This window comes from Drosophila sulfurigaster, chromosome 2R (genome assembly GCF_023558435.1).
Source record: "Drosophila sulfurigaster albostrigata strain 15112-1811.04 chromosome 2R, ASM2355843v2, whole genome shotgun sequence".
Classification (NCBI taxonomy): domain Eukaryota; kingdom Metazoa; phylum Arthropoda; class Insecta; order Diptera; family Drosophilidae; genus Drosophila; species Drosophila sulfurigaster.
Window position 1 is genome coordinate 13,522,715 of NC_084882.1, and position 27,325 is coordinate 13,550,039.

The following is a 27,325-nucleotide window of genomic DNA, read 5'->3' on the forward strand; positions in this document are numbered from 1 at the left end:
TGACACATTAGCTAAAACATATGCTACGATTGCAGTTGCAACATCGCACTTCGGAGTCCCTGCAAGTCGAGCAGCTGATGATCGATGATCTAAAGGGCGAGATAAGCGATATACGCACAGCCGAAAAGGAGCTGCTCGAGAAACATCAGCAGCAGCAGCAACTTAAGGAGGAGCAAGACAATAATGTAGCAACCAACGAAGTTGACGCCGGATCGGAGACCAAAGTGAAGGATGAAATCAAAATGGAACCATTAGAGAAAGTATCCGAAACAACGCCGGCAACAACTGCTGCCGTTGTGGATAAGTTTGATTTGCTGAAGAATAGTGCCGATGTGAACAAGGCGTACAACAAACAGCAGCCGCAGTCTCAGCTTCCGCAACAACAGCAGCAACAACTGGTTAAGCGAGAGGAGAATGGCGATTGGTTGGCTAATGGTGGACAGACTAATGCTGGCAGCAACAACAACTCTTCGAGCGATGCTGTCAAGAAGGAGCAGCTCAACAGCTCTAAGGACAACATGGAGTATATCAAGAAGGACTACGACAACTTTGACATTGAGTCACAACTGACGAGTTTCATCATGAAGAAAGTTGAGCAGAAAATTGAACCCAATGGAAGTATGCAGCACCTTAAGAACGCTGAGCCCTGTTTTGCAGCTAATGTGTTGCATGAGCAGCAACAACAGCATAACCAGCAGCCGCATCATCAACAGCAGCAGCATCCTCAGCCGCAGCAACAACAACAGCTTGTCAAGAACAATACGCTAGCCAATGAAGATCACGACGATAGCTGGTATTGTCTGCAGAAGGAGCTCAATCTGATGAACAATGAAACCTTGCAGCCGCAGCAGCAACAACAACAGCAGCAGCAACTGCAACAACATCAACAGCACTTGTCAGAGCAGCATCTGTATGGCAACAACAACGCTGGCAGTCTGCTGAACAATGGTAACCATTTATCGGATCTGTTTCCCAATGGTTGCATCGATAAGAGCAATCAGAGCAACAGCAATAGCAGCAGCAACAGCAGCGCCAGCAGCTGTGCAGGCGAGGTGGTCGGCAACAGCAGCAATGTTGCCAACAACTTGCCCATTGGCAGCTCCTCGTGCAGCCAGCAACGCCAGCAGCCATTGGCAATGCAAGCTGAACAGCCCAATCATCATCCTGCGATTAGTGAATTCTTCAACAGTGATTCTGATGTGCAAAAGTCCGTGGAGACACGACTAGAGGCCATGTTTGGTGAATCACCTGTGCATTTGGATGTGAAGAACAGCAGCGATGACCACGACATTGAGTCCAATCTTGATGAAATTTTCGGCGATTCAAAATCTCCTGTTGCGAATCATAAGAACAAAATGAATATCTGGGCGCCCGATACAGATTTTGCTACAAGCTACAACAATGAGCAACAGCAACAGCCTTATGGACATCCGCAACAGCAGCAGCAGCAGACGCAGCAGCAATCACAACAGCAGCAACATCACATTGAGCTCAACTGCAACAACAATCCGCGTTGGATGCAGAGCATGGAGGCTCACTATAGCGATTACATGTCCAGCAATACGAGCACTGTCGATGGCCAGTCCCATAATATGCTGGTCAACGGTGAGTCTCGGAAACGCCACTGGAATGGTCAGTTGATGGGCTCCAGCAGCGACATGGAGGATGAGAACAGTAGCAAACGATTGTGCACAGCTTCGTCAACCTCGTCGTCGCCTCTGTCCTCTCAGCAGCAGATTCAAGTGCCGCAGCATAGTATACTCGATGCCGATATGCTGGCTCTGCATGATGGCATGGGTGTGGACGCTGTGACAACTAATGGACCTGCTGGTTTCTCACAGCTGCTCATGGATCAACAACAACAGCAGCAGCAGCAACAACAACAGCAGCAGCAACAGCACAACTTTGGCAATCATCAGGCTTTTGCTAATATGCTTGATCCACAACAGCAGCAACAACAACAGCAACAACAGCAGGTGCAACAACAACAGCAGCAACAGCAGCAGCATCAACACTACCAGCATAGCATGCAACAGCAGCTTCAACAACCGCAGCAAGCACAGCTACATGTGAATCATATGGGTGCCGCTTCTGTGGTCACCGGCGAGTACGATGACGACATAAGCCGGCATGTTGCAAGTGCCATTGACAGTATACTCAATCTGCAGAACAGCGGAGATTCACTGCAGTTCTCGCTCGGCTCGTTTCTGGGCGATAGCATCCTGGACGATCAGCGACAGGCGGCGAATTTGCCCAGCTGCCAGCAGGATCAGTCGAACAATAGACGCCGCCAGTTGGGCGATGACATTGGCGATTGCCTGATTAGTGGCGAGGCTGCAGCGGTAGTGAGTGCTGTGGCCGATGCTGGTGGTAATCTATTGTTGGATCATCATCACCACCATCAACATCACCAGCAGCAGCAACAACAACAGCAGCAGCAACAACTTATGCAGAATCACATGGGTCAGCAGCAACCGCATCTTCAGCATCATGGACAACATCATCACGGCCTCTCGCAGGCACAAGGCCAACATCATGGCCAACTAAATGACTTTAGCTGTGTGGCTGCCGGTCTAGATGATGCTGTTAAGTCAATTATGACATCTTGACTTGGGCTCCAGACAACAGGAACGGGACAGGCAATAGCCACCGAGCTGCCGCCGGCGGCAACAGCAGCTGTTGCCAACAGTCTGATACTGGAGTTCAATGCGACCACCTTGTGAAGAGCTGCCCCAGGCAACAAACATGGACTGTACTATATATAAAAACCCTAAGTTCTCTTTAGTTTTTGGTAACTGGGCTGAAATTATTATTCAGTCTCAAATCAGCCAACATTTGCACCCTGCTCTGTACAATTTTCTTAATTTTAGTTTTAAGTTTACAAAAAAAAGTAGCGTAAATTGTTTTAATCCTTGTTTTCGTTTTTAGTCCAATGTGTTTGTACAATATTTAATGAAAATCAGAAAGCAAAATGAGCCCCCGGTATTATTTGTATAAATTGATAGTCACGCAATCGGGACACCAGATCCTTCGAAGTCAATAGCAAAGCAATTATAACGCCGAGAATTGAAAACAAAACGACGAATAGCATGAAATGCTTCTTAGAGAAGTACACTGAATGAATTCTAATGTAATACAAATTATATAGCTACAATAAATAAGTGAAAAATGCCTAGACAATTTATTAAAATCTAAATCTAAACTATGAACATGTGAAAAAAAGCAAACAAAATAAAATAAATTATATTTTTCGGAGTGCCGAATATTTGATACACTTGCAGAGCACAATAAATTTGTTGTCCGGTGCAAGGTGATGATCTCTCTCAAAAGAGTTAATCCCGATCCATTTGTAAAAGCTTTAAATTCGTTTACGCTCTGCAAGGATATGAGAACAGTATAGATTGGAAATGAAATGATAATTGGTTGTAATTAATTGAGAATTAAGAAAGTGGTGCGACAGCAAAGTGCTGATCATGTCGAGAGCATTCGAAATTCGTAATTAGATTTATGCAAAACAATTGTAACAACGTTGCCAATTTTGTTGAAATGAAAAATGGGGGGAAAAATTCAACCACAGCAAATCGATTTACATTACAAATCTACATATACATAAATATATATACATATACAAGAAAAAGTATATTAAATTATTTATTAATAAGCAATTGTAAATACATGTATACACACATTTACATATTTATTTATGTAATGCATGCGCCAGTTTCAACAATCGCAGATTTTAAAACAAACAAACAAATGGATTTGCTCTTAGTGTAAACAAAATTACAATGTGTAATAAAATAAAAGAAGCATGCGAAAATACGTAAAATAAATTAAAATAATAATAAAAACTAATTTGATAAATTGAAGCTAAGCAATTTAAACTATTATTTATAAACGCTTAACGTCTGTCTGCTTTTGAGCTAACAAACACAAACATACACTCACGCACACACATACATATATGTATAATTAATTCGAATAATCAATGTGCTCAATTTGAATTAGAAAGCTATTAGCCATGTCTTAAGATTTGGCTATGACTACGGGCTATGACTACGGGTGACATAAGCAAAAGTCTTAAGATGAGTTGACAAAGGGCAAACGACGAAGCAAACCAAAAGCAGTTCAAAAATGAAAATCACAATTTTAGCAAATTTAGTTTAAACATTTATTAATTATTAAAATATAAATCTATATATATATGTATGCATATTGTACATGTAATAACACAAACAAACAAACAAAACAAAACGAAAACGAATCGTATCATTGTATCTTGATCTTGATCTTGCCACAAATCTGATTTGTGATTTGTGCCACGTTTTAAATATCGATGTCTGACTAGCTTGTAAAACCAATTAAAAAACCAATAAATCCATAGTAAGCAAAACAACTACGAACTTAATCCAAATATTGTAAATGTTAGGAAGCCGCCGCATAAGATTCACTCAATTCTCACATAGGCAAAGTGTGCGACTTAAATAGTTATATACATCTACATATATACAACATACATACTTAGTCGTCCGTCACGTATTAACGCATACCAATTACAATAAATACTACTACTAATACTTCTACTACTACTACTACTACTTTAAATACCACCACAGCAACAAAAACAACAACAACTACAACCAGAGAACAAGAAAACTACTACATAAAAATCGTACTGCAGTGAAAATGTACGGAGCGTGACTAAAATAGAAACGTATTTGAGAGCTACATTATATGTAGTTGATAAGAGAATTTCAGATGGAATTAAATTGTATGTATTATATATATAAATATATCGATCGAGTTTAATTGGTTTAGATGCCCCGACGTCCCTTCCCATGACCCCTTCCCATCTGTATGATTTATTACAGAGATGTGCATGCAACACTTTCTAGTTGTTATACAAAGACAAATAATAAAACAAGATTGTAAAGATTTATATATAATAGCATAAATTAAGTTAGTCAAGGAAATTTGCATTCGATAATATATATAGCTGCTGATACAAAAAGCAAAACAAAAAAAAACAAACAAAAAAAAGGAAAAAAAAATGCAAACAGAACTTATCACTCGCTAGGAGCCCAATTCAATTAATTATTGATTAAATGATATCATTTGTAACTTAAATACGCATTGTTTGATCTTTATACTTGTATTCAATACGAAACGGTTATTCAAATCGGCTTCAACAGAACCTCCTCCCCTATCTACCAAAAACCATACGAAACAAAATAAAACGAAATGAAACGAGATGAAAAACTTAAAATGGAAGAGAATCCCAATATCGTAATATATAAATTGTTCAGCTAAATGTGTCTAAATGTAATTTAAATGAAAACAAAAAAAAAAGAACAAAAGAAAAACAAAGATTTTTAATGCAACATTGTGAGTTTTAATTACAGCAAACCAACTTAAGAAAAAAAAGAGAAATCAAGCAAGTTTAATATTTCATAGTTTATTAAGCCCATCCATTCATAGTCGTCATAAACATTAAGTAAATAAAAGCAACGTATATCGTATTCAAAGCGAAACGCAACAACAACAGCAACAACAAATAACATGAATCCGAATTGAAACTGAGAAACTTTAAATACAACAAACAAACAAAAGAAAAAAACCCACAAAAAATTGCAATCAAATTCAATGCGTGTTGTTGGGTGCAAGTGCAAATCGTACGCAAAAAAAAAAAGAAAAATACGTATTCATAAGAATAAAGAAAATTCAAACAATTTTAAATCAGCGTCTTTTTATTATTCACATCATTATGCAACATCAGCATATTCTTACAATCATATCTTTCCAGTTCGTTTGTATGCGCTACAAAGACTTGTGATGTGATGTGTGTTCAATTTACTAAACAATGCTGTGGTTGTGGGCTTTTACAAAAATTACATACACATGTACTAAGTACCTACCACTTAAATATTAAGACAAAAGTGAGCTTACAATTAATTATCATTATCAATGAACATTGCGGCAGTTACACACAGTACCAGAGAGAAAGAGAATATCATATGGTTGCTCATCATACATACATTTAAATAAATAAATAATAGTGGACTAACTTATTATATATTACAAATCATACTTCATCGGATCACGCATCATCATTGCATGATTTAATGAGTGTTAGTAACGGTCTTTAGGCCAAGTGCACTAAGATATTTGTGCATTCTAAAGCTTGGCGTAATATTTGGCATTTGCGCTTTATTAAGGACTACGGGCTACGGGTAACTGCCAAATGGATTGCAGCTAATTACCTACACAGTTTACTACTTTATCCACTATGCTTAGTTGGTATTGATTAATATTTACAATTATTGCTGGTACACCGGCAACGGATGACCTTCGGAGTTGAAGACCCATTTCTCTAGGTCAATTTCCTTGCGATTGTCACTAAACAATAGGTAAAAGTATTTCAACGTCTCGCTCATCCAGAAGCTCTCCATGAGATCGCGCATACGCGTGTTTAGTGTGTTCTTCACATTTCCCAGAGACGTATAGCCGGCAGCCACCTTAGTGTGCTTCTCAAAAGCCTGAAAAATGGTCCAGCCCATGTCCTGATATGTGCGATTGCCAGTAAGTGCATAGAAATAATAGAGACTCTCAATGAACTCGGGTCGCAGTAAATTATGCGCGTCATTGGGCTTCACATAGATGTCATTTTCATCCTTATCATTCAGCGCAAAATAGGAAATTTCTGCTGCCAACTGAGTGGGTTGTTTAATGTACGTCTGATAGCAGGTGTCCATCATATCTCTGGCCAACAATAGATGCGAGTCCGGCATGCCATTTTGATGGCCCAACAACAGTGTGCCAGGTAAATAGCACGTCAGATGATCCATTTTTGGCTTAAAATCGTGGCCATTTATTAGCTCTCCAATATAAACCCAATTCTCTCGTGGTGTGCGTCGCATCAGTTGTGTGAGAACACCATCTATTGCTTGCATATAGTCCAGTATGAGACTGTGAATAAAAAGAGTTTTGAATGCATCTGTCACTTAGTTACTAATTAGTTCACTCACTTGTCGTTATCCTTACGGCCCGTTTGCAGCCACTGTTTCAATAAGTACTCATAATACGAATCGCCGCGTGCTCCCAAAGAAATGGTGGCATAATTTCGGAAGGTGCCTGTATTGGCATTAATAAATATTGGTACTAGGCCATGATTCTTATCTAGAGCATGTACTTTTTCGTTGACAATGCTTACAACCTAAAATGTTGATAATATCTTGAGTAGAGATAATTTTTGGGGTAATATAAAAGACAACACTTACGCGTTCGTAGATAGGAACATTCGTAGAGCGACTGAGATCACGGAATTCCAGCTGTATTGTTGTTACTTCGCTTGTCGAGCTATCGGGTGACCATTTTGGTGAATGTGCTGATCTTTCGCCAAGATTGACGTCCGAATAAGGTATGCCCGATGGTGAAAGAAAGCTGGGCAACAACCGATTGCCTAATTCGGATGCTTTTGCCAAGAACATGTGATCTCCACTCAAATGATATGCAGATAGCAGGCCGCCTAGGACACGAATTGTGACCTCAAAGAGATTCACATCACGGCTTGTGTGGAATTTTAATGAATCTCTCACCCAATCTCGTGCTTCATTAAACTCTGTAAAATTAACAAAATAATTAAATCTACATATATTTATTGTAGGAAAATAAAAATGGGCATAGCATACCATCTTCCAAGCCCATTATATACATGGTGTCCAAGGAATCGACAATCGATAGACCAAGACCGAACCATTCGTGTGAAGTTTGCGAAACTGGCTTCAGATTATCATGACCCCAAGCGTACTTCTTGTAACCAGCCCATGAGTGTTTAAATGCAGCCACAACAGCCGTCTGCCGTTCATTGGTGGCGCCGTGGAAGTGCTGAGGTTTGGCTAGCTGGTTTTGCATTTTCTGCAGATGCGAATCAATGCTCTCTCCTGCCAAATTCAAGGGATGCTGTATTGCTTCCTTCAGCTCAGCCTGCAAATCCGTTGGCTCATCCAATGACGCCTCTCGATCGATGGGTTGCTCCACATTGTTGACGATATCGATTACGCCATTGATATTGTCATTGCTAGCAACTGCGGTTTCCGGCAGCTTAACCACATTCTCTGCTGAATTACCATCGGGGTAGACCGCATTCGCAGGCACCTGTAAAGTAAATAGCAAACGAAATGACAATAAACAAACTAATAATTGTTGGGAGAGGGTTGAGGTGAATAACATTTATTTTTGGGGGGGGGGGCAGTGTCTCGGTATCTATATTTGCGAATACTCCATAAATTGTCCAAGAACCAATAAATCAACGCATTTAATCGTAAAACAATTGATTGTCGTTGTTATCAAATGTTCATTGGAAGGCACTTAATGAATTTTGAAGTGAGGCGCGCCCCCTTTGTAAATGCCTGATTGGTGTGTGTTGTTGGGTTGTATCAATAAACTCATACGCTGATAACAGGCTCGAGCTGATAGGCTACGTGGAACTCGAGCTAACTGTTAATTAATTGGGATATCAGATTTAACGCTTTACCTTATCATTGGGCTCCTGTTTGGCCAGTCTGTCTTCGGTCATGGGCGACGCAACTGCTGCCGATATCTCGGGAGCGAGATCGTGTTCACTCTTTTCCGGCGGGAGATTCGGATGGTGATGCGGATTCTGAAGCGTGTCCTCGCGTCGCATGTGAAATGGCGCCGCTCCAGGCTTGAGACGCACATCTTTCATGCTAATCAGCTGATCGCCGGGCAGAAACAGCAGCAACGTCACACAAAATGCTGTGATGCCCATTATGATCAGATTACGTTGACAACGAGGCAGTTGATTCCACGACTGTGCGGTGGATTTGTTGTGAATAAAATTAATACATTTTGTTAGTCAAAAATAAATGCTTTGAAAATTTACAAATGTGTTTTTTGTTTTCAGATGCAAATTGAACGCCTCCGAATTGCGCATATATGAATTTCTAAATACAAGCTTAATTTTCTGATACACGTAGACTTTGAAAGCGCCATCAGTCGATTGACTTTTTGCTGTCAACTCAACTTACCCGTCGCAGACTTTTGCGCGAGAGATTTGCTTCATCGCTGCCAGCAGCGCTACCTGTGATGCCCGCTATGGAGGCCGATGATAGCGTTAGGGCAACGTGATCGCTCTTTGTCATGTCGTGCGACAGCTATATTATCCTTTTTCCGACAAAATCGCGATTTGTTTTTACTCTAGTGGGGGGTTTGTCAAGCGCAAAGCATCCGCATTCACATTCGCTTCGACGGTAAAAAATCGATGTTTGCTAACTAGTAGACTACGATTTGCTGTCATAGAATCAACTCATACAATCCGCCACGAATGTTGATTTGTTCACATTGCTACTTTTTATGGTAATAATTCGCGAAATCTATGAATTATCTTAGAAATAACGATCGCATTTCCCTTCGGCAGAAGATTCGTGCCGAAAATTCTTTCTTTGACTAGAGTTCAGCGTGACCGTCGGCACAAACTAAAAATATACCGTTTCGCAATGATAAATATATTGAATATACTTTTAAATATACCACTTTTTCGTAATATTTTGTTGGGTATACTAAGAGATGGGCGCATCTTTTTGAAAATCATTTTGGTTAGTTGGCATAACTTTTTAAACATCCCAAAAACAAAATTAATCGTATAAACTTTCACTTCATTATAAGACTGGTTAGATTTCGAGAAAAGCGAGAAATAGAACTCCCAAGATATAACTTTTCATGCTGCCGTAAGCTGTTGATGCAAAATAAGCTGATTATGGTTGCTGGCAATTTATCGATTGTTAATCTATCGAGTTGCTTGTTTTTTTCTAATTAGAAATACGCGGCAGATTTGAAAGTTATAGGCGAACACTCTCGAAATACTTACCAATAGAATAATGATTAATTTATTTGAATTATTTATTGAGCTTTTAATACATCACACCTTAAACACTGTTTTCTAAGTAATGACGATGTCACTGCTCTCTTTGTGAAATCAATCTAGCGAGCTTAATGTTATCAGCAGTTAGACGGGTGGCAAAAAATGTTTTTTGTTTGTCGGTATGTGGAATTGATAAGCTAGCAAGATCGAGGTCATTCCGGAATTTCTAAGCTGTAGGCTGGACCAGACAATTGAAAATGTTTTGTAGGATTTATTAAAGTCGAATCAAAACGATATTGACACCTTGAAGATTTGTCGTATATTTTAGATGACACAGCTAATCACATTTATATAGTGGTCACAGCCATAGCTTAAGCTTACCATTCTAAAGGAATTAAAGTGTTGTAAACATATTTTTCTATGTGGACCTGAAAAACGCGAGAGAGCTTATCGTTGAACTTTTGCCCCATTTCAAGCTTACGATTTTACGTACGACACATATGGGCAACTGAGCTATAAATATAGGCAGCCGAGTCGTTGGCCGTACAGTTTAAATATTTTACTGCGACTTGAAAGATTACCTATTGAGCCATGTTCAAGCATCTGATCGTTTGCCTAGCACTCTGTTCATTGGTAAGTTAAACACTGCAATTAAATCCGAGGGCAAGAATGAGTGAAAAAATTAAATCAACGACGATTTCATAACAGGCCTATGCCACTGAATGGGTGCCAAAAACAGCTGAGGAAATCAAGACAATTCGTGGCGAATGCCTCACACAGCATCCATTGAAAGCAGAGCAGATCGCCAAGCTGAAGCAAGTGGAGTTCCCTGATGAGCCTGAGGTGCGTCAATATTTGCTGTGCACTGCCTTGAAGCTGGATATCTTCTGCACCTTCGAGGGTTATCATGCCGATCGTCTGGCCAAACAGTTCAAGATGGATCTGAGCGAGGAGGAGGCACTGCAAATTGCTCAGAGCTGTGTGGATAGCAATGAACAAAAGAGCAGTTCCGATGAGTGGGCATTCCGTGGTCACAAGTGTCTGATGTCCAGCAAAATTGGCGATCGTGTTAGATCTTACATTAAGGCCCGACAGGCTGAGGCTGCTGCCAAGGCATAAAACGTAAATAAACTTTGTGTTTTTTGTGATTGAACGAAAACTGTTGATAACGAATTTTATTGTTGTTTTTGATGAACAGCAACGGTTAGTCAAAATCTAGCAGTAGCTTTTTTACTTGTTCTACGTAGAACTGAAATACGCCAGCTTATCGAGGAACTTTGACCCCATTTCAAGCTGACGATCTTATGTGCTACACATATAAATATAGGCAACCGATTCGTTGATCGTTTAGTTTCATTTTTTTATTCAGCTTTAACGGTTCCTATTCAATGTTCAAGTATTTTGTAGTTTGTCTAGCACTCTGTTCATTGGTAAGTAAAAGAGTGCAATTAAATTCGAATCAATGGATATAAAATGGATATTGAATGAACCATTTTACATCTACTGTCAGGCCGTTAGTGAACGGGAGCGAAAAAGTGGGAGTGAAATCAACGCGGATGTTAAAAAATGCTTCAAAGAGCATCCATTGACTGCGGAGCAGACCGCTCAGATAAAGCTGATGGAGATACCCGATGTGCCTGAGGTGCGTCCATTTCTGCTGTGCTTTTCCCTGGCGCTGGATATCTTCTCCATCCCCGAGGGGTTTAATGTCGATCGCATGCGCGATCTGATCCTCACGGATCTGAGTGATGACGAGAAACTGCAAATTATCCACAAATGCGTGGATCGTAACGAGCAGAAGAGCCCTGCTGGTGAGTGGGCATTCCGTGTTCACAAGTGTCTTGTTACCAGCAAAATTGGCGGTCGTGCTAAAGCCAAAAAGGCTAAGGCCTAAGACCCAAATAAACTTGAATGAAACATTTTAATTAATTATTTTGCATTTTTCGAAGGGCAATTTTACTAGATTATATATTCTGAACTAGATTTGACAGACGGGGCCATTTCAACCAAGTCCGTCTGTCTAGATCGCAAAAGCTATAAGGATAGACATACACACTGAAATAATAAAATTTCCATTTATTTTTATTAATTCATAAAGCATTAATCAATAAATAACTCTGAGCAGTGAAGGTTCCAAGGCTGTCAGAATTAGGGTGTAGTTTTTTTAATTGTCCAGTTACAACTAAAATATGAGAGCTTATCGCTGAACCTTGGCTTATTTTCAAGTTGACGATCTTATGTTATGTGAATCGGATGATGAGCTACATATAAATATAGGCAGTCGAGCCCGTGGCTATTTAGTTTAACTTTTCCCGCGATTCGAAAGAGTTTCGATTCAATGTTCAAGTATTTGATAGTTTGCCTAGCACTCTGTTCATTGGTAAGTAAAAGATCCGAGATCCGAAGCAATGGATATATTGAATAAACGATTTTAAATCTACTATCAGGCCGTTAGCGAACGGGTGCGAAAAAGTTTTAGTGAAGTCGATGTGGGTGTTCGCAAATGCTTCAAAGAGAATTCATTGACTGCGGAGCAAACCGCTCAGATACTGCGTAAGGAAATTCCCGATGAGCCCGAGGTGCGTCAACTTCTGCTGTGCTCTTCTCTGGCGCTGGATATATTCTCCATCCCCGAGGGGTTTGATGTCGATCGCATGAACAAAATGCTCGTCACAAATCTGAGTAAAGACGAGAAACAGCAAATTATCCACAAATGCGTGGATAGTAACGAGCAGAAGAATCCTCCCGATGAGTGGGTATTCCGTGTTCACAAGTGTCTGGCGATCTTGTTATAGCCAAAAAGTCTGAAGCCTAAGACCCAAATAAACTTGAATGAAAAATGTTAATTTTTTGGAAGGCAGATTTAATAGATTAGAGCAGACGGACCCCATAACATATATATGTATGTATATTCTGAACTAGCATCGACAGACAAGCCAAGTTCGTCTGTCCGTCCATATGAACATCTGGATCGCAAAAGCTATAAAGATGGACACACACACTGAAATAATAAAATTTGTATTTATTTTTATTAATTTATAAAGTATAAATAACTCTGACCAGAAGACGTTCTGAGGCTGTCAGAATTATATTTTTTATACCCGCTACCCATAGGGTAGAAGGTTATTATCATTTTGTGCCGGCAGGAAATGTATGTAACAGGTAGAACGAGGCATCTCCGACCCTATAAAGTATATACATATATTCTTGATCCAGCGTCTATAGCCGAGACGATCTAGCCATGTTCGTCTGTCCGTCTGTGTTTCTGTCCGTCTGTCCGTCAATGAAACACTGGATCTCAAGCGTAATTTTAAACTATAAGAGATAGAGCTATAATTTTCGACAGTACTTGTTATGTTTGCACTCTGATCAAGTTTGTTTCAAATTGCCGTTCTGAGCATCCATTCAACAAGGAGCAGTTAGCGATGATAAGACAAACTTGTTTGTATTTCCCCAATGAGCCCGAAGTGCGTCAATATCTGCTGTGTTATTACCATATGCAAGGTTTCTTCAGCACACTCGAGGGTTTTCATCCCGCTCGTGTGACCAAAATTGAGAAGGTGGATCTGAACGAGGAGGAAGTTCTGCAAATTGCCCAGGGCTGTGTGGATAGAAACGAACAGAAGAGTCCAGCCGATGAGTGGGTATTCCGTTTTCACATATGTATGACGTCCAGCAAAATTGGCGATCGGGCAAAAATCATATATAAGAGAATGAAAGAGGAGCATGGTGAAAATATGCAAATATATAAATAAAATCGAAAGATTCCTGCATGAACTAATTAATTGTTTTAAGTGCTTGAACGCAACATCTTGACAGCAGAATTTATTTTTGGCTTTGTTAAAGGGAACATAATTAGACTACATGTGCATTGAACTACGATTAGGTGCCGGCTGAGCAAGTGACTCGATCTTAAGCATCGCCGCCCTCCGATATGGTCTTCATAGCAGCATTAATGTGCTCGTCCAGGGGCAGATCTGTGTCGAGCGTTGGATTGCGGAAACCCTCCAGGAAATAACAGGTGCCATTGCCATTCGAGTTGGGAAACTCTTTGGGCAGAAATGAGGGATCCCTTGGCTGCAAATCAAAGGCGAATCCCTCGTGCTTGGTAAGCCAACTGCAATAGGAATGAAAAACATTTAATAAACTGTTGATGCATTGGTTTACAAGGATCACATACTTCTTGGTTGTCGGACTGACATTGATCTTCAATGCCTCGCTGCTCGACTCGAACTTGTTGGCAATGGTCACGTTGTGGCCAAAGAGACAATATCGGGGCATCTTGCGACCGACAACACCAGCGAGCACTGTGCCCGTATGGAGACCAATGCGCATTTTGATTTGTTCGCCGTCATGGGTAATATGCTTGGAGCACGCGCTAATCATCTTCAGTGCCATCCAGGCGACCTTGTGGGCATCATAGATGGAGGCACGATGCAATCCGCTGGCCACACAATAAGCATCTCCAATGGTCTCCACCTTGTACACATCAAAGAAGTCACAGAACTCATCAAAGTCCTTGTACAATCCCTCCAGCATGCTGATCACCATGAAGGGAGTGGCCCGCGAGCAGATGCTGGTGAAGCCAACGATGTCGCTGAAGAGTATGGTAACATCTGGATAGGTCTTGGCATCGATTGAGGAGCCCAGCCATAGCTTCTCGGCAATCTCAGCCGGAAAGATCAAATGCAAGAGGCTGACGTTCTTCTTGCGCTCCTTGGTCACCGCCGAATTGGCCTCCTCGATGCTGCTCTTCAGCTTGTCCATGCGGCGACGCAGACCATCCTGTGCACGCGCCTGTTCACCGACTAGAATCACCTCACGTGTGGCATCGTGCAACGGAATGTCCGATATGAAAAGTCCATTGCAAGTGAGACCATCCAAGCCATCCAAAAACGGCGATCCAATGAACAGCAGCGAATTCGATTCCGGACAATGCACCATCTGACCCTTGATCTCGAGTCCCATGGCGGGGAAATCAGTTGCGCCCGGCGGACACTTCAGGCCAATCAGAAAGGGCGTGTAGGTGCGTCGCACAATCTCACGAAACTTCATGGTCAAGCCCTTAGGACGCTTGAAGTCGAAATAGGTGCTGGCCTGGCAGCCAAGGTCCGCCAGATATGGCTTGTAGAGCTTGCTAAAGCCACGTCCTAGTTGCACCAGCTCTAGCTGCTCGTTCATTATGAAATGCCAAGGAAACATCTTGCAGAAGCTTGACGAATTCATCTGCAGATCGGATGCATTTGCCGAATTGCTCCGCTGAACAGTTTCATGCGGCTTAGTGGCCACCAACGGACGTCCCAGCTGCAGCGTCTGGGAGCTGTCCTTGACCAGCGAGAAGAGATAACGATAACGTCGCGCATCGCCCTCAACAGGTTCGATTTTGATATTCACATCCACCTTGTAGAGCATGCGAGTAAGCGCCTTGAGGGAACCAAGCAGCAGCCAGGCAATCACCGGTCGCTCCGAGGTGAAGATTAATTCACCATCGCCGGCACACACGAATCCCGTGTCGGTAACATCGTCCTATGTAAATGAGAGTTAGTTTCAACTGTAGAGTCTGCAGTCAATTATTTACCTCTTGTAGTTTCAGCACATCGTAAACACCGTCCAGGGAGCCGAGAAACTCCTGCAAATCGGTGCCCAGGCAGCGAAAGGCTCGCTCTATAATGCCAGTGCAGCAGCAGGTGATCAGCTCCTCGCCCAACAGCACCAGAATCTCGCTGGCACTGGCCTCGTCCATCTTGAGCAGCAGCTCTTGTATATCGCCCAGATAATCATAGTTGGCGCAGCTCTTGAAGATCTTCGGATCCAGTTTACTGTGATTAAAGAGTGTTAATAACATATCTCAACTTAAAGCAAATATTGCAATTGTATAATTGTTTTCACAATTTTTTGCAAATTGCCAGAGATCTTTTTTTGAAAAACAAAACATTTAAATTTTTAAATACAAATTATATCGTAGCTGTTAAATTTTCTATAAGTTAATGTTTTTGCAATAATGTATTATAATGAAAACAAAAGTAAGAATTAATAATTAATTAATACTTATTTCACAATGTTCAAACAATCAAAAATAAGAGTTATTAACAGAATTAAATAATAAAAAACTAATGTTTAAATTATTTAAAAAAAATTATATTATTGCTTACAGCTTATGTATGTTAGGCCAACTCTGACGATACTTGGCCACCAGAGAGGTGACGGCCGTGTTGAGATCCTCATTCGATGGCGCAGTCAACAGCTGTATGGCCATCTGCAGATGGGTCAGCGTCAATGCATCGTCGGACAACGAGAGCTCCTCATCCTCCAGATTCCAATGGGTGCCTGGCTCGGCAATGACCGATGGCTGACGCGACAAAGAGTCAGCACGACGAAAGAAAGGACACGCCATGTTGCGTGTATTTATCGAGCAAATTGATTGCTATCGAATAAGACAAGAAGAACAAATTGCAATTTAGGCCAATACTTCGATTGTGGTCATTGTTAATGGAGGGGGGGTTCAAAGTAGAACACTGGAATTATAGTAGATACTGTTTGTTCATGATGTCAGCGTTGTAAGCTGTGCAAAAAAGTTTTTCAAGTTCAACGTGCACTTATGTGTGCACACACACACACCTACACAGTCATGTATGTATATATGGGAGCCACCCACTGCCCCATTAAACCATGGCCATTAGCCATCGCTGAGCGTCCGTTGTGCGCTTTCTCGAGTGACTGCAGAAATCTTCATCACTTTCTTTTGTCTCGAGTTTCTCCCTGGAGGTCAAAAGTGTGTGCGTCTCTTTGTCTGTGTGTGTTGTGTGTACTCAGCATGTGCCAAGGCTCGCATTTACTTTCATTACAAGCAACCCATTAGCATAATACACTTCTTAGCTAATTTATAACTTATACGCCATGTCTGCCGGAGGTCAGCTTTACCTTTCTCTTGACATATTGCGAATTAACACGACAAAATAATTGCTCAAAAAAATTTAGGATTCAAAAGGGTTAAGGGATGCATATGAATTATTCATAAATTTTTGCATGTATTTATGCAAAAACTCTATTGATATTAAGCATGAAATCAGATTCATGTGTTTTTACTGTTATGCAAAAGTGCTGCATACTTTCAGGCAGAAGAAAAATTGTATTGTGTGGTAGCTGTCACCCACTGAAGTTAGTTCGTAGAGTAGATTGCATTGAAAAAAAATGGAATTGTAAATCAAACGGAGCACCTCATCACAATGGATACACAATTTTTCCACTACTGACCAACAATTTAGCTGGGCATTATGCACACATGCACACATTTTATTTAGTCGCTTACCTGATTCCTTAATTACAGGTTTATTTTTATTTTTCTGTCGGGCTGTCAGCAATTTTTAAGCAATTGCCATATCTCTTGGTCAATATTTAATGTGTTGGAATTTAACAAAATGTGTCCTGAAACAACCTCCGAGTTTTTCATACGCCTGAAAAATGCCACAACTTAAAAAAGGAATAAGCTCTGAGAAAATAGCACGGAAAAAGCTTGTTACACATTTTGCAAAAGCTTTAAGCTTGGACGTTGCAGTGAAAGTGTACAGCGATTGTTGCATTGTTTTGAATTTGCTATCACAAAGCCATAAAAAGAGAGAGAGAGAGCAGCGTGACAGCGCACGCTACATTTGTTTGCACGACTGTGCGCATGACGTACTCTAAAATTGGATTGTGTTATTTGCAAAGCTCGTATGTGGGGTCATATGCCCCACAAGCAGTAGCGCATTGTTTTAAGCAATTAACCTGTTGCGTGAGCAAAATTCTTCTTGCTGTTGTCTGTACCTTGTGTTCTTGCTCTCCCTCTCTGATATTTTGGCACTCACTCTCCCTACGCTTTGCGTCGCGTGTGCTCTCTCGCTGTTGTTTACTGGCGTGCTTTTTGGCGCTCTTGCGCTTCACAAAGAAAGGTACAGCAAGGAAAAGGTAAAGAAAAGGCAGTAAAAAACAATCAATTTGCCTGTAGTTGTTTGTGTATCTGTCCGAATGCTGCTGCTTATGCTGCACATGGTCTGCCAAAGTAAGAATGTGTGTGTGTGTATATGTCTGACCGGCACTTACACTCACGCAGCGTACTCTCGGCAGCGACGCGAACCGTCACCGAGGCAGCGTTGATGGACCGGGGGTGATGGCGATGGCGATGGCAATCAAAGTCGAAGCCAGCCTAACCGCCGTCCAGCCAAATGAGAAATAATACGTTTTGATTCAGTGTATTGACGTTGGTCAAAAGTGCGCAACGTGTGTCTGCCAGTGGCCGGTTGGATATTTGTACATATTACATTACGAGTGCTAAATAGGTGGCTTCTCAATCGTGCGAAACGGCAGCTTGTATTAACTTTTGCAATTACTTACAAGTGACATCGCGGAAATTTCGACTAAGCGTCAATTATGAGCAATTCACTGCTGTTTGTAAGTGTGATTTAGTTATTTTTAAATTATAATCTCGACTCAGTGTGGAGAAAAAAGAAATGTGTGAAATGCGATATCAACGTCGTTGCGACATTTGCATTGCATTGCATTGTTTGCCTTTGTTTTCCATTCCACTCGCGACGCAGCTAAAATTGTTTTTTTATGTGTACAATAGAAGTTCAAATAATTTTGTGTATGTATGTGTGTGTGTGTGTGTGCTCGCACCTTGTATACGGCACAGATGCTTTATCTAACCGCAAAAAAAAAAGTAAAACGAATGTGGAGCTTTTGTCCTTGACCTTGCTCACTATATCTCTTCTCCTCTGTGCACTCTCGCTCTCTCTCATATTTTGACTCTCTTTCTCCCTCTCTCCCTCTTTCTCTCAATTGGTATCTCTCTGGATAAGCTGATGAAAGCTCGCGTAGTATGAAAGTAAAAGTGTTTTTATTTATTCAAGAACATATTATGCAAATTAAATGTAGATGTGACATGAGAGTTGCTAACCACTTAATCTAATCACCTTTAAGACTTGTGCATATTATCGCTTTCTTAGACCCCCAATTGTTGATAATTGACTATCGCTAATCGCTTAATATAATATTTTATTTTATAATCTTTAAGGCCAAAGCCCAAAGCGTGAAGCTAACACCTTTTTTTCTAAGTGTGGTGCTTTACTTTTCGCTTGTACGTAAAGACCCACAAGGAGAACTATGGACAACTGTGCTCAAATGCCTGCCAATTGTGGCATTGGCGTTATATGTTTTGATCAAAGGATTCGCGCTCAATAAACAGTAAGAATTATAGCTCTAACTTCTATATTAATTTGTTATTTTTTTTTACAATAAGGGAGTAACTAGAAATTTGAGGTTCTCTTTTGTCTTTCTTTTTAAATACTATTATATCATTAATAATTTCTTAGCTACCGCCGCTCGCAGTTAATACTTCTTGGCCTAGTGTTTTCCTGTGGTGGTGATGCATTGCTCAATATTAATTTGTTTCCCTTTGGAATGGTCTCCTTTGGCGTGGCCCACATATTCTACATCAGCGCTTTTGGCTGGCAGCCACTTAAATGGCTTCTGGGATTATGTCTATATGTGCCGGTAACAATTTGTAAGTAAATTTATAACTGTCATTTATTTATTTTTCACTTTATATGTATATCATTTATATTCGTTGCAGTTGTGATTTTTGTGGCCAAGTATCTAGATGAGATATTGATCATAGGCGTGCCCATTTATTGTGTGCTGATTTCAACTATGCTGTGGCGCTCCTTGGCACGTGCAGTGGATGTCAAGAGTTTCCTGACCATTTTTTGTGCCGTGGGTGCTGCATTATTCGTCATCTCCGATGCACTAATTGCAGTGACAATGTTTTTGAGTGTGCCATTGCCTGGAGCACGTCTACAAATCATGATCACTTACTATATTGCCCAATTTGCCATTGCGTTGAGCACTGCCGATGATGGACCTGCGCCAAAATGCAAAAAAACAAAATTAAACAACAAAAATAACTCCGTTAAATGCTCAACGAGAATTCATAACCAAACTATAACCACCAAAATAAGTACTTCCAAAATATTAGCGTAATAGTTTATGCCATTTAGTAGTGATAGTTATTGTTTGTTGAAAATAAAAACAAAACAAAATGCCAATTTAAAAATGAATTCAAATTTAACCGCCGTGTTTTCCGTAGTTTTATAGCTGCCAGCTTATTTTTGTGTTTTTGCAAAACAGCTGTTAATTATGGGGTGACCATACCAATAAATTAGCCGGCATACATTTTTTATGCATTTCGATATCGATAGTAGGTCTGTGTCTTCTTTTAAACGTATAATTTATAAATTTTGTTTATTGTATTACCCCGAAAAATAAAACAGCTTCAAGAAACTCTATTTTAATACAGAAATGCTGACAAAAATGCTGGCTAAAAAAGTATCGATGTGGGCCAAAAAAATCGATGTTTTAAGAAATTTAAAAAAAATTTCGGTACATCCATAATGTTATCGATGACTCGCCACCTCTATTGCAGCACAGCAATCGACGCTTGTCAATTTATTAATTGTTAATATTTTAAGTTAAAAATAACGAGATGGGACCGTCCGAATTTAAATTAAATAACCCGCCAGAGGATCTCATATCGGCAGTGAAATTCGGCTGCAAATCAAATCAGTATCTGGCGGCATCCTCCTGGGACGGCACGCTTCGCTTTTACGATGTGGCGGCAAACTCAATGCGCCAAAAGTTTGTGCAAGATGCCCCTATTCTGGACTGTGCCTTTATGGTAAGTAATCCTACTCAATAAATACCTTGTTTGCGGTATGCTTAATCGCACATTCAACAGGATATTGTACATGTGGTCAGCGGTGGCCTGGACAATCAACTGCGCCTCTACGATGTGAACACACAAGCTGAGACTCTGGTAGGCGCCCACGATGAGCCAATTCGTTGTGTGGAACTTGCAGAGTATGTGAATGGTATCTTGACTGGCAGCTGGGACAAGAATGTAAAGCTGTGGGACATGCGAGAGAAACGCTGTGTGGGTTGCTTTGAACAGAACAACGGCAAAGTTTATTCCATGTCGGTGATTGACGAGAAGATTGTGGTGGCCACCTCGGATCGCAAAGTGCTTATTTGGGATTTGCGAAAGACAGACAGCTACATCATGAAGCGCGAATCATCGCTGAAGTATCAAACCCGCTGCATTCGTTTATTCCCCAACAAGGAGGGTTATGTCATGTCATCGATTGAGGGTCGAGTAGCTGTCGAATATTTGGATCATGATCCTGAAGTGCAGCGTCGCAAATTCGCTTTCAAATGCCATCGCAACAGGGAGCAGAACATTGAGCAAATCTATCCAGTGAATGCGCTCAGTTTTCACAATATTTATCACACATTTGCCACAGGCGGCTCGGATCGTATTGTTAACATTTGGGATGGTCTTAATAAGAAGCGTCTGTGTCAGTTCCATGAGTATGACACATCGATATCTTCGCTTAATTTCAGTAATGATGGCAGTGCTCTTGCCATCGGTTGTTCCTACTTGGATCAATTCACCGAACTGCCAGCTTCAGTGCCCCTTCCTGCGATTTATATACGTTACCCGACTGATCAGGAGACAAAGCAGAAGTAAGCACAGACACAATTATAAAGCCTTTATATAGTAATAAACCACAAACGATTTATAATTTTACAACGAGTATTTTAGCGGCGTTTATATCGTAAAGACATTTTAGTGTATCCATCACTTAAGAGCGTCCACAGTAACTTGACCAGCACATAGACTAGCTCAGCAAAGCTTAGCGCCGAGGCGCCCACATATAGACCTAGAATACCACCGAATCCCGCTACCCAATCTGTAAATGTGTACTGCAGTTTCGTCTCAATCTTTGTTATCACACGCTGGCCATAGTAAACTTCTGTTCTGATGCGCGACATATTTGCGCTGATGAATAAGAGAGGCAGTTGGAAGATTGCTAAAGAACTTGTAAATTTCGATACTCACTATTCCAGCTCGCGTACATTCAGCAGCATGTTATATTCCTGCTTATTGCAGCTATGGGGACAATCGCACAACTGACCCCTGCGGGGATCCTTGATGTACTTGTCTTGCCCCTTTATTTTCACATAGCCAAAGATATCGGCATGGCGATAAACGCATTCAATGTCCAATACACCACACTCACGTGATCCCTCTGCAAGTTGCACGGCATGATAAAATCGGGTTGAGCTGAAAGATTTACTTACCTATGGAGGGCAGGAATAGTGGCATTGTACAGTTGCAGTGATAGAGCATTGATGCTTGCAGACAGACGGCAATGCAATTGTGACGACTGTAGGGCAGATCTGGATCCCCATAGGTGTAGAAAGGATTACGCTCCTCCTAATAAACAATTTTGAGATGAAAACGGATTATGTCTGCCCTCTTACCTCAAAGTAGCAATGTCGCTTGGAGGGAGACATAAGAACAGTGTTCCTAGAGGTCTCTATCAACAGTGGATCAATGGCCACAAAGTTCTCGGTATTCGCATATAAATGAAAGACCACAGGCTGCGACCATTGGCGTGGCTGCTTGATCATAAGCTGCAAACGAGTTGTTAGTAACTAGTAAATTAGCCCCAGATTAACTCACATTCATAGAGAAGGGCACCTGGGTGCCCTCTCGCAAATAGGAATCATTTAATCGCAGCGTGAACTGTAGACCAGAGCGTTCGCCAGCTTTGCTTATCTTGTAGGGATAAAACTCATTGATCAGTTTCTTATTGCGAGATTCTTCTGAAATCAACGAATTGAAGACCAAGCACAGACCATTTTCTGTGCCCTCTGCCACAAAGAGTTGACAGCAATCGTAGCTGGTCTCATCGAAAACGCATGAACTGCGCTCGAAGAGCTCATGGCAGCGATAAGCCAAATAACTGGCGAGTTTGGAGAGACTCAATTTAGCCAGTGATGAGAAATTTCGTCTCGACATTTCACCCATAGTTTCAAATTTACCAAATGACACTTGCTCCATGCCAATGAGCAGCTGTCGAAAGGTTTCTCGCATCTCAGCATTCGCGTTGGAGGGCAGAAAGCGCTCGGCAGCTGTTGCGGCTCGCATCCAATTGACATGATTCCATGGGCAAATGGCAACGGCTGGAAATTCGATGCTATAAACCGGATGCTGTGTGCTCGCCACAAGACTAACCAGCACCTGTTCCTTGTGGCGCATCTCCAATATGGAATAGGTGCTAAGGAAACCCACAGAGGCCAACAGCACAATGATGAGCCAGAAGTATCGCACCCAAAGATGCTGTTCCTCAAAGGCATTCTGCAGGCCATGGATTGAGGATTGTGCGAAAGAATTACGCAACATCTGGCCATACTTATCTCGCAGCGGGTGACGATCGAAGCGTTGTAATCCCCGAGAGAGTTTGGCTCGCGGTGCCACAAGTTCCTTGCTGTACAGCAACATTGCAACTGAATCAACGCTGTGAGGATATGCTTCGTTGAATCAAAAACTTTTGAAGTTTAGTCTATGATTGTTTTATTAATGCATTAGGCACGATTGATGAATGTAATTGAGGGTTGGATGCGAAACTAATTTAACTACGTATAGGTGTAGGCTTTAATAACTTAGGCCTTGGGTGCCAGGCTCTGCTGAATCAGCTGGAGGTGGTTCTTCAGCAGGCAGTTGGCTCCACGCCAGGCCCACTCGCAGGCATTCGAACCCTGCTCGTTCTTATCGGCACAGGCGGCAATCTTGCCGTGCAACTCATCATCGTGATTGGCCGATCCACGCACCAATTGGGTGTGGATGTTCTCCACATTGAAGCCGGATTCGGTGTCGAAGAGACCCCACTTGGTGAAGACGCACTTCAGATAGCACTGGGTCTTGGCATCGTTGGGATATTGCCACTTCTGATACTGCTCGACCAGATCGGCGGGGACACTCAGCTCCTTGACGCACTCTTCGCGGTAGCTCAGCATGTTGTCCTTGTTCTTGACAACATAGTCAGCGGAGACCTGAACATTCCCAAATGTGGATTGTTAAAGACAAGGATTTATCAAGGATGGTATTGTTTACTTACCACGCTGAAGATCAGGCAGGCGGCAACAACGAATTTCATCATCTTGATTGAACAAACTGAATCAGACTGTGCTCGACTCTGTTGCTGCGACCACTATTTATACTTGGATCGAGTCGACGTCGTGCTAAGGGTTGTGCAGCTACCTGCTCTCTACGAAGATACAGCCGACGACTTTGAGACACTCTTCGCTCATTGTTGAGTCTTCAACGAATGCTAAAATTAGTTGGCTCGGTTGTCATGAGAATCAAATCAAATTATTCTCAGACACGTCATAATTGGGTCGATCTATTTAAAGAGAGAGAGAGTGAACAAGAAAAAGAGATTCCTATGAGATTTAGTAATCTTCTTTGAATTCGGTTTAAAGTCGAACTTCCTTCAAAAGAGATAATGCGAATATTATATTAGCAATTAAATTTGACAGACTGCTAAGCGTATACAGTGTGAACTCGACGAGTTGAACCTGAGATTAGAAATTGTTTATTCGAATGAAAATTAAAAATTAATTGAATGTTATAGTTTTAGATTAAGACAGTCGAAACAATAATGTTGTTTGTTATATTTAGCTTTAACAACAATACAAAAATAAATGATTAAATGATATTACAATATAATTTGAGATGTTTGAGCGGCTCTTTACTTTCAGTTTGAAGTCGAACTTCCCTCTAACGAGATCAGCAAATTGTATATTAGCATTTACTATACGTTTCACAATCAACAAACAATTACAGTATGAGCTCGAAGAGATGAATTTGAAATAGGAATTATTTAAATTTGAATTAGAAAATTAAATAATGCAAATTCTAGATGTCATGCAGATTCTACGAGCTATTAACTTCACTAATTTTGTTTTGCAAAATTAAATGATAATTTTATATTTAATGTTTTTAGATATTCATTGAATGATCTTATAATTATATTGGTTTTGTTAATTGCAATTTGTGCAAGCGCTAATGTAGGCAGGCCCCGCTTCAAGATCGTTTATGGATCGCTTAAAAATCGAAGATTATCTACACAAGGCAAAGGCCATAACATAGTCAATATACTCAGCTGACAAAGTGTATGTCCGCTTGTGTGTAGTTGTGTGCGTGAGACAAGTGTTCTTCTGTGATGTGATTTAATGTGATTCAAAGCACTTTTGGTCGCCCCCCTGATAGCCTGGAGATAAATCCAACTTGATTACCATTTGGGGTACATCCTCTATGAGGCATTGTTTGTACAATTGAGACCTCTTTGGTCTGCTACGCATATACAGACGTGTACAAATCGGAATTCATTGAACTGCATCATACACACCCTGCACATTGGACAATTGCAGAGTGAGACAGAATAATATAAGGCGATTTTAATCTCGATTTCAATGTCGAGGTGGAAATTTTCCACTGCACTGGCAGGTAGCTGAAATCTGAAGAGTTTCATAATCAATTGTTCTTGTTCTTTCGATTTATTTATTGCTGCATTTTCTTTCTTTAATTTCTTATAAACTTGTTGTTTGTATCCGTTGCAGGTAAACACGAAGAAACGTGAGACACAGCTGTGGTATCAACTTAACGTGATCGGGACGAGGGTTTGGCGCAGCAGGCAATGCGATCCAACATGGCAGTGACGAATCCCATTACAGAGTAGCCTAAAATCAAGCCTGCAATGCCACCAAATGAAACTACATAAACAGAAAAAACACTTTCAATAAAAAACAGGTGATTGTAGACGGCTATAAAACCTACCCATCAAATCGAGCAGAGTTATTTGTAGTGTAGAGCAATAAGAGAAAAGGGTCTCCTCTTGAAAGTAGACATCAACCTCCATGAGGCCATCGTTCGTGACGCTACCCAGACGATCTGTATAGGTGGATGCATGATACTGTATATGATTGCAGTCCGGATAACATTTGCAGTTGGTGGTATTGAATATAGAATCTCGAGACTCTTCGATAATGTTGCTCATGGAAAAAGAACGATACTATGGAAAGTATTTGATTATTGCGTCATTAAAAACATATAAGAATTTCTTCTACCTTTAAACTTGGCAAAACATGACAAATCCATCACAGTGCAATTGCGAAGTGAACTTTCTTGATAAGGCATGATCAGATCAAGGTGACATTTGCACTTTTTTTTCCATGTAGTTAGTATGACAGCGATGTATGCACTCAGAACGCATTTGACCATTCTTTTCCAATTCATCTGTAAAGTAGCAATAGCGCATTTCCACGGGACGAGCTCTAACAGCGGATTCGGCTGTGAAACGCATCGGGTGCAAAGGAATCACAATGCGATCATCCGAGGAGGAAGTGACACTGGTGCCCAGATATTGCGATGGCTCCTGCACTATAACCTTTAGAAATAGTAAAGCTATCAATCAACAATTATCAGATGCAGTTAGGGACAGAACTAACACCAACTCTCTCCAGGTGATGCAAGCCCACATTGCGATTCATCTTGACATTGAGGCCGCTATTGAAACCCGAAGTAGCCACTGACCATGGCCAGGTATTATTTGGTTCCTGAGCAATTTCCGAGTTGAATATGTAACAACTTACACCATAGCCAAAGCTTTGGAAGATGCTACAGCAATCGACCTCACGACGTCGCCACGTGCACTTGTTGAACAAATCCTTGCACTGGTAACCACGGTAAAGTGTACTGCCAAATTCGGATATCGATTGATTGTAGTAATCCTCAAATTCTGTAAAATTCGTGGCGACTTCTTCTTCACTGAGCACGGGTTTTAATTGAATGCTCTGGATGAGATTATAGAGACGGTTCATACGATTCAATTCTCGCTGCTTAGTATTTGTATTATTCAAGCTGTCCAATGTCAAGTGCGTGGGACAAATGGTGATGGCAGGAAAGGCAATTTCCGAAATGTGGACATCAGTGCGCTCAATTGTGGTTTGCACCCAGAATTTGAAGTAACGCTCCGAGGACAATATGCAGACATAGATGGTGAGCATGGCGGCAAAAATCTTCAGTAATAAGCGGCCATAACTAAATTCAGAAATAGTAATGACAATTACCTTTATCTTTTTCTCACCCAGTTACTCACCATTTTATCCAGGCCCATCGCTGCTTCTCTGGCTTCTTGTCATCATCATCATTAACTGGCAACTTTGTCACTCCACTCATTTTGATGAACTGATTAGTGGGCGCGCCAACTAATCAATGGAGAGCGTCAGTTACGAGTGTGATATCAATTTCTCTATATCCGGATGTCTGCTTATCAATTCACCTAAAAAACATAACTACTCAATTACAACAGTTGTTAGCCATAATGGATACAACTCGTTAAGGTTTCAAAACAACAATTACAAGTAATCTGTGAATCCTATAAAGCTGACAGTTACAGTCAGTCACATGATGGCCAAGGAAGAGCAGGCTTGAGTTGAAATCTTGCATGCGAATTGCTTTCTGCGCTGGGAGTAAATTCTAGAGCCGAAGTCCTACAGGTGATATCA

General features: G+C 41.0%; 11 protein-coding genes across 11 annotated transcripts in view; 6 read left to right on the forward strand and 5 right to left on the reverse strand.

Annotated features, from left to right (window-relative positions):
• The window catches only part of LOC133839390 (mucin-2), a 54,328-nt gene extending 48,454 nt beyond the window's left edge, over positions 1 to 5,874 (forward strand). Inside the window, 1 exon segment of the mRNA XM_062270900.1 lies at positions 36 to 5,874. Coding sequence (XP_062126884.1) covers positions 36 to 2,723 — 2,688 coding nt within the window. The 3' untranslated portion in view covers positions 2,724 to 5,874.
• Positions 5,730 to 9,471, reverse strand: LOC133839380 (endoplasmic reticulum mannosyl-oligosaccharide 1,2-alpha-mannosidase). The gene is made up of 6 exons (XM_062270889.1): positions 9,048 to 9,471; positions 8,534 to 8,830; positions 7,689 to 8,154; positions 7,278 to 7,618; positions 7,026 to 7,213; positions 5,730 to 6,966 (listed from the first exon to the last, which is right to left on the reverse strand). The coding sequence occupies exons 1-6, from the start codon at positions 9,159 to 9,161 to the stop codon at positions 6,318 to 6,320; spliced, it is 2,055 nt and encodes a 684-aa protein (XP_062126873.1). The 5' UTR covers positions 9,162 to 9,471; the 3' UTR covers positions 5,730 to 6,317.
• Positions 9,472 to 10,377: 906 nt separating this feature from the next.
• LOC133839387 (general odorant-binding protein 99a-like) lies at positions 10,378 to 11,053 on the forward strand. The gene is made up of 2 exons (XM_062270897.1): positions 10,378 to 10,513; positions 10,589 to 11,053. The coding sequence occupies exons 1-2, from the start codon at positions 10,472 to 10,474 to the stop codon at positions 10,997 to 10,999; spliced, it is 453 nt and encodes a 150-aa protein (XP_062126881.1). The 5' UTR covers positions 10,378 to 10,471; the 3' UTR covers positions 11,000 to 11,053.
• Positions 11,054 to 11,146: 93 nt separating this feature from the next.
• On the forward strand, positions 11,147 to 11,805 carry LOC133839388 (general odorant-binding protein 99a-like). Its single transcript, XM_062270898.1, has 2 exons — positions 11,147 to 11,310; positions 11,391 to 11,805. The coding sequence occupies exons 1-2, from the start codon at positions 11,269 to 11,271 to the stop codon at positions 11,772 to 11,774; spliced, it is 426 nt and encodes a 141-aa protein (XP_062126882.1). The 5' UTR covers positions 11,147 to 11,268; the 3' UTR covers positions 11,775 to 11,805.
• A 67-nt stretch (positions 11,806 to 11,872) lies between these two features.
• Positions 11,873 to 12,870, forward strand: LOC133839389 (uncharacterized). Its single transcript, XM_062270899.1, has 2 exons — positions 11,873 to 12,260; positions 12,328 to 12,870. Exons 1-2 carry the CDS (start codon positions 12,219 to 12,221, stop codon positions 12,673 to 12,675), a joined length of 390 nt encoding a protein of 129 aa, XP_062126883.1. The 5' UTR covers positions 11,873 to 12,218; the 3' UTR covers positions 12,676 to 12,870.
• A 469-nt stretch (positions 12,871 to 13,339) lies between these two features.
• LOC133835978 (head-specific guanylate cyclase) lies at positions 13,340 to 17,351 on the reverse strand. The gene is made up of 5 exons (XM_062266184.1): positions 17,190 to 17,351; positions 16,033 to 16,304; positions 15,459 to 15,699; positions 14,061 to 15,406; positions 13,340 to 13,997 (listed from the first exon to the last, which is right to left on the reverse strand). Exons 2-5 carry the CDS (start codon positions 16,272 to 16,274, stop codon positions 13,793 to 13,795), a joined length of 2,034 nt encoding a protein of 677 aa, XP_062122168.1. The 5' UTR covers positions 16,275 to 16,304; positions 17,190 to 17,351; the 3' UTR covers positions 13,340 to 13,792.
• Positions 17,352 to 18,053: 702 nt separating this feature from the next.
• LOC133835984 (lysoplasmalogenase TMEM86A) lies at positions 18,054 to 19,982 on the forward strand. The gene is made up of 4 exons (XM_062266190.1): positions 18,054 to 18,307; positions 18,930 to 19,099; positions 19,228 to 19,418; positions 19,488 to 19,982. The coding sequence occupies exons 1-4, from the start codon at positions 18,287 to 18,289 to the stop codon at positions 19,892 to 19,894; spliced, it is 789 nt and encodes a 262-aa protein (XP_062122174.1). The 5' UTR covers positions 18,054 to 18,286; the 3' UTR covers positions 19,895 to 19,982.
• Positions 19,983 to 20,308: 326 nt separating this feature from the next.
• Positions 20,309 to 21,506, forward strand: LOC133835983 (mitotic checkpoint protein BUB3). The gene is made up of 2 exons (XM_062266189.1): positions 20,309 to 20,588; positions 20,649 to 21,506. Exons 1-2 carry the CDS (start codon positions 20,397 to 20,399, stop codon positions 21,435 to 21,437), a joined length of 981 nt encoding a protein of 326 aa, XP_062122173.1. The 5' UTR covers positions 20,309 to 20,396; the 3' UTR covers positions 21,438 to 21,506.
• A 2-nt stretch (positions 21,507 to 21,508) lies between these two features.
• On the reverse strand, positions 21,509 to 23,281 carry LOC133835980 (pickpocket protein 19). Its single transcript, XM_062266187.1, has 5 exons — positions 22,437 to 23,281; positions 22,235 to 22,387; positions 22,052 to 22,187; positions 21,810 to 21,999; positions 21,509 to 21,749 (listed from the first exon to the last, which is right to left on the reverse strand). The coding sequence occupies exons 1-5, from the start codon at positions 23,256 to 23,258 to the stop codon at positions 21,509 to 21,511; spliced, it is 1,542 nt and encodes a 513-aa protein (XP_062122171.1). The 5' UTR covers positions 23,259 to 23,281.
• Positions 23,282 to 23,409: 128 nt separating this feature from the next.
• On the reverse strand, positions 23,410 to 24,031 carry LOC133835985 (general odorant-binding protein 99a). The gene is made up of 2 exons (XM_062266191.1): positions 23,875 to 24,031; positions 23,410 to 23,809 (listed from the first exon to the last, which is right to left on the reverse strand). The coding sequence occupies exons 1-2, from the start codon at positions 23,914 to 23,916 to the stop codon at positions 23,420 to 23,422; spliced, it is 432 nt and encodes a 143-aa protein (XP_062122175.1). The 5' UTR covers positions 23,917 to 24,031; the 3' UTR covers positions 23,410 to 23,419.
• Positions 24,032 to 25,402: 1,371 nt separating this feature from the next.
• Positions 25,403 to 27,025, reverse strand: LOC133835986 (sodium channel protein Nach-like). Its single transcript, XM_062266193.1, is given in 6 exon segments — positions 25,403 to 25,531; positions 25,596 to 25,826; positions 25,883 to 25,988; positions 25,990 to 26,205; positions 26,267 to 26,858; positions 26,917 to 27,025. Coding segments are annotated over 6 exon segments (1,338 nt in total). The 5' UTR covers positions 26,997 to 27,025; the 3' UTR covers positions 25,403 to 25,418.
• Between the last annotated feature and the right edge of the window lie 300 nt (positions 27,026 to 27,325).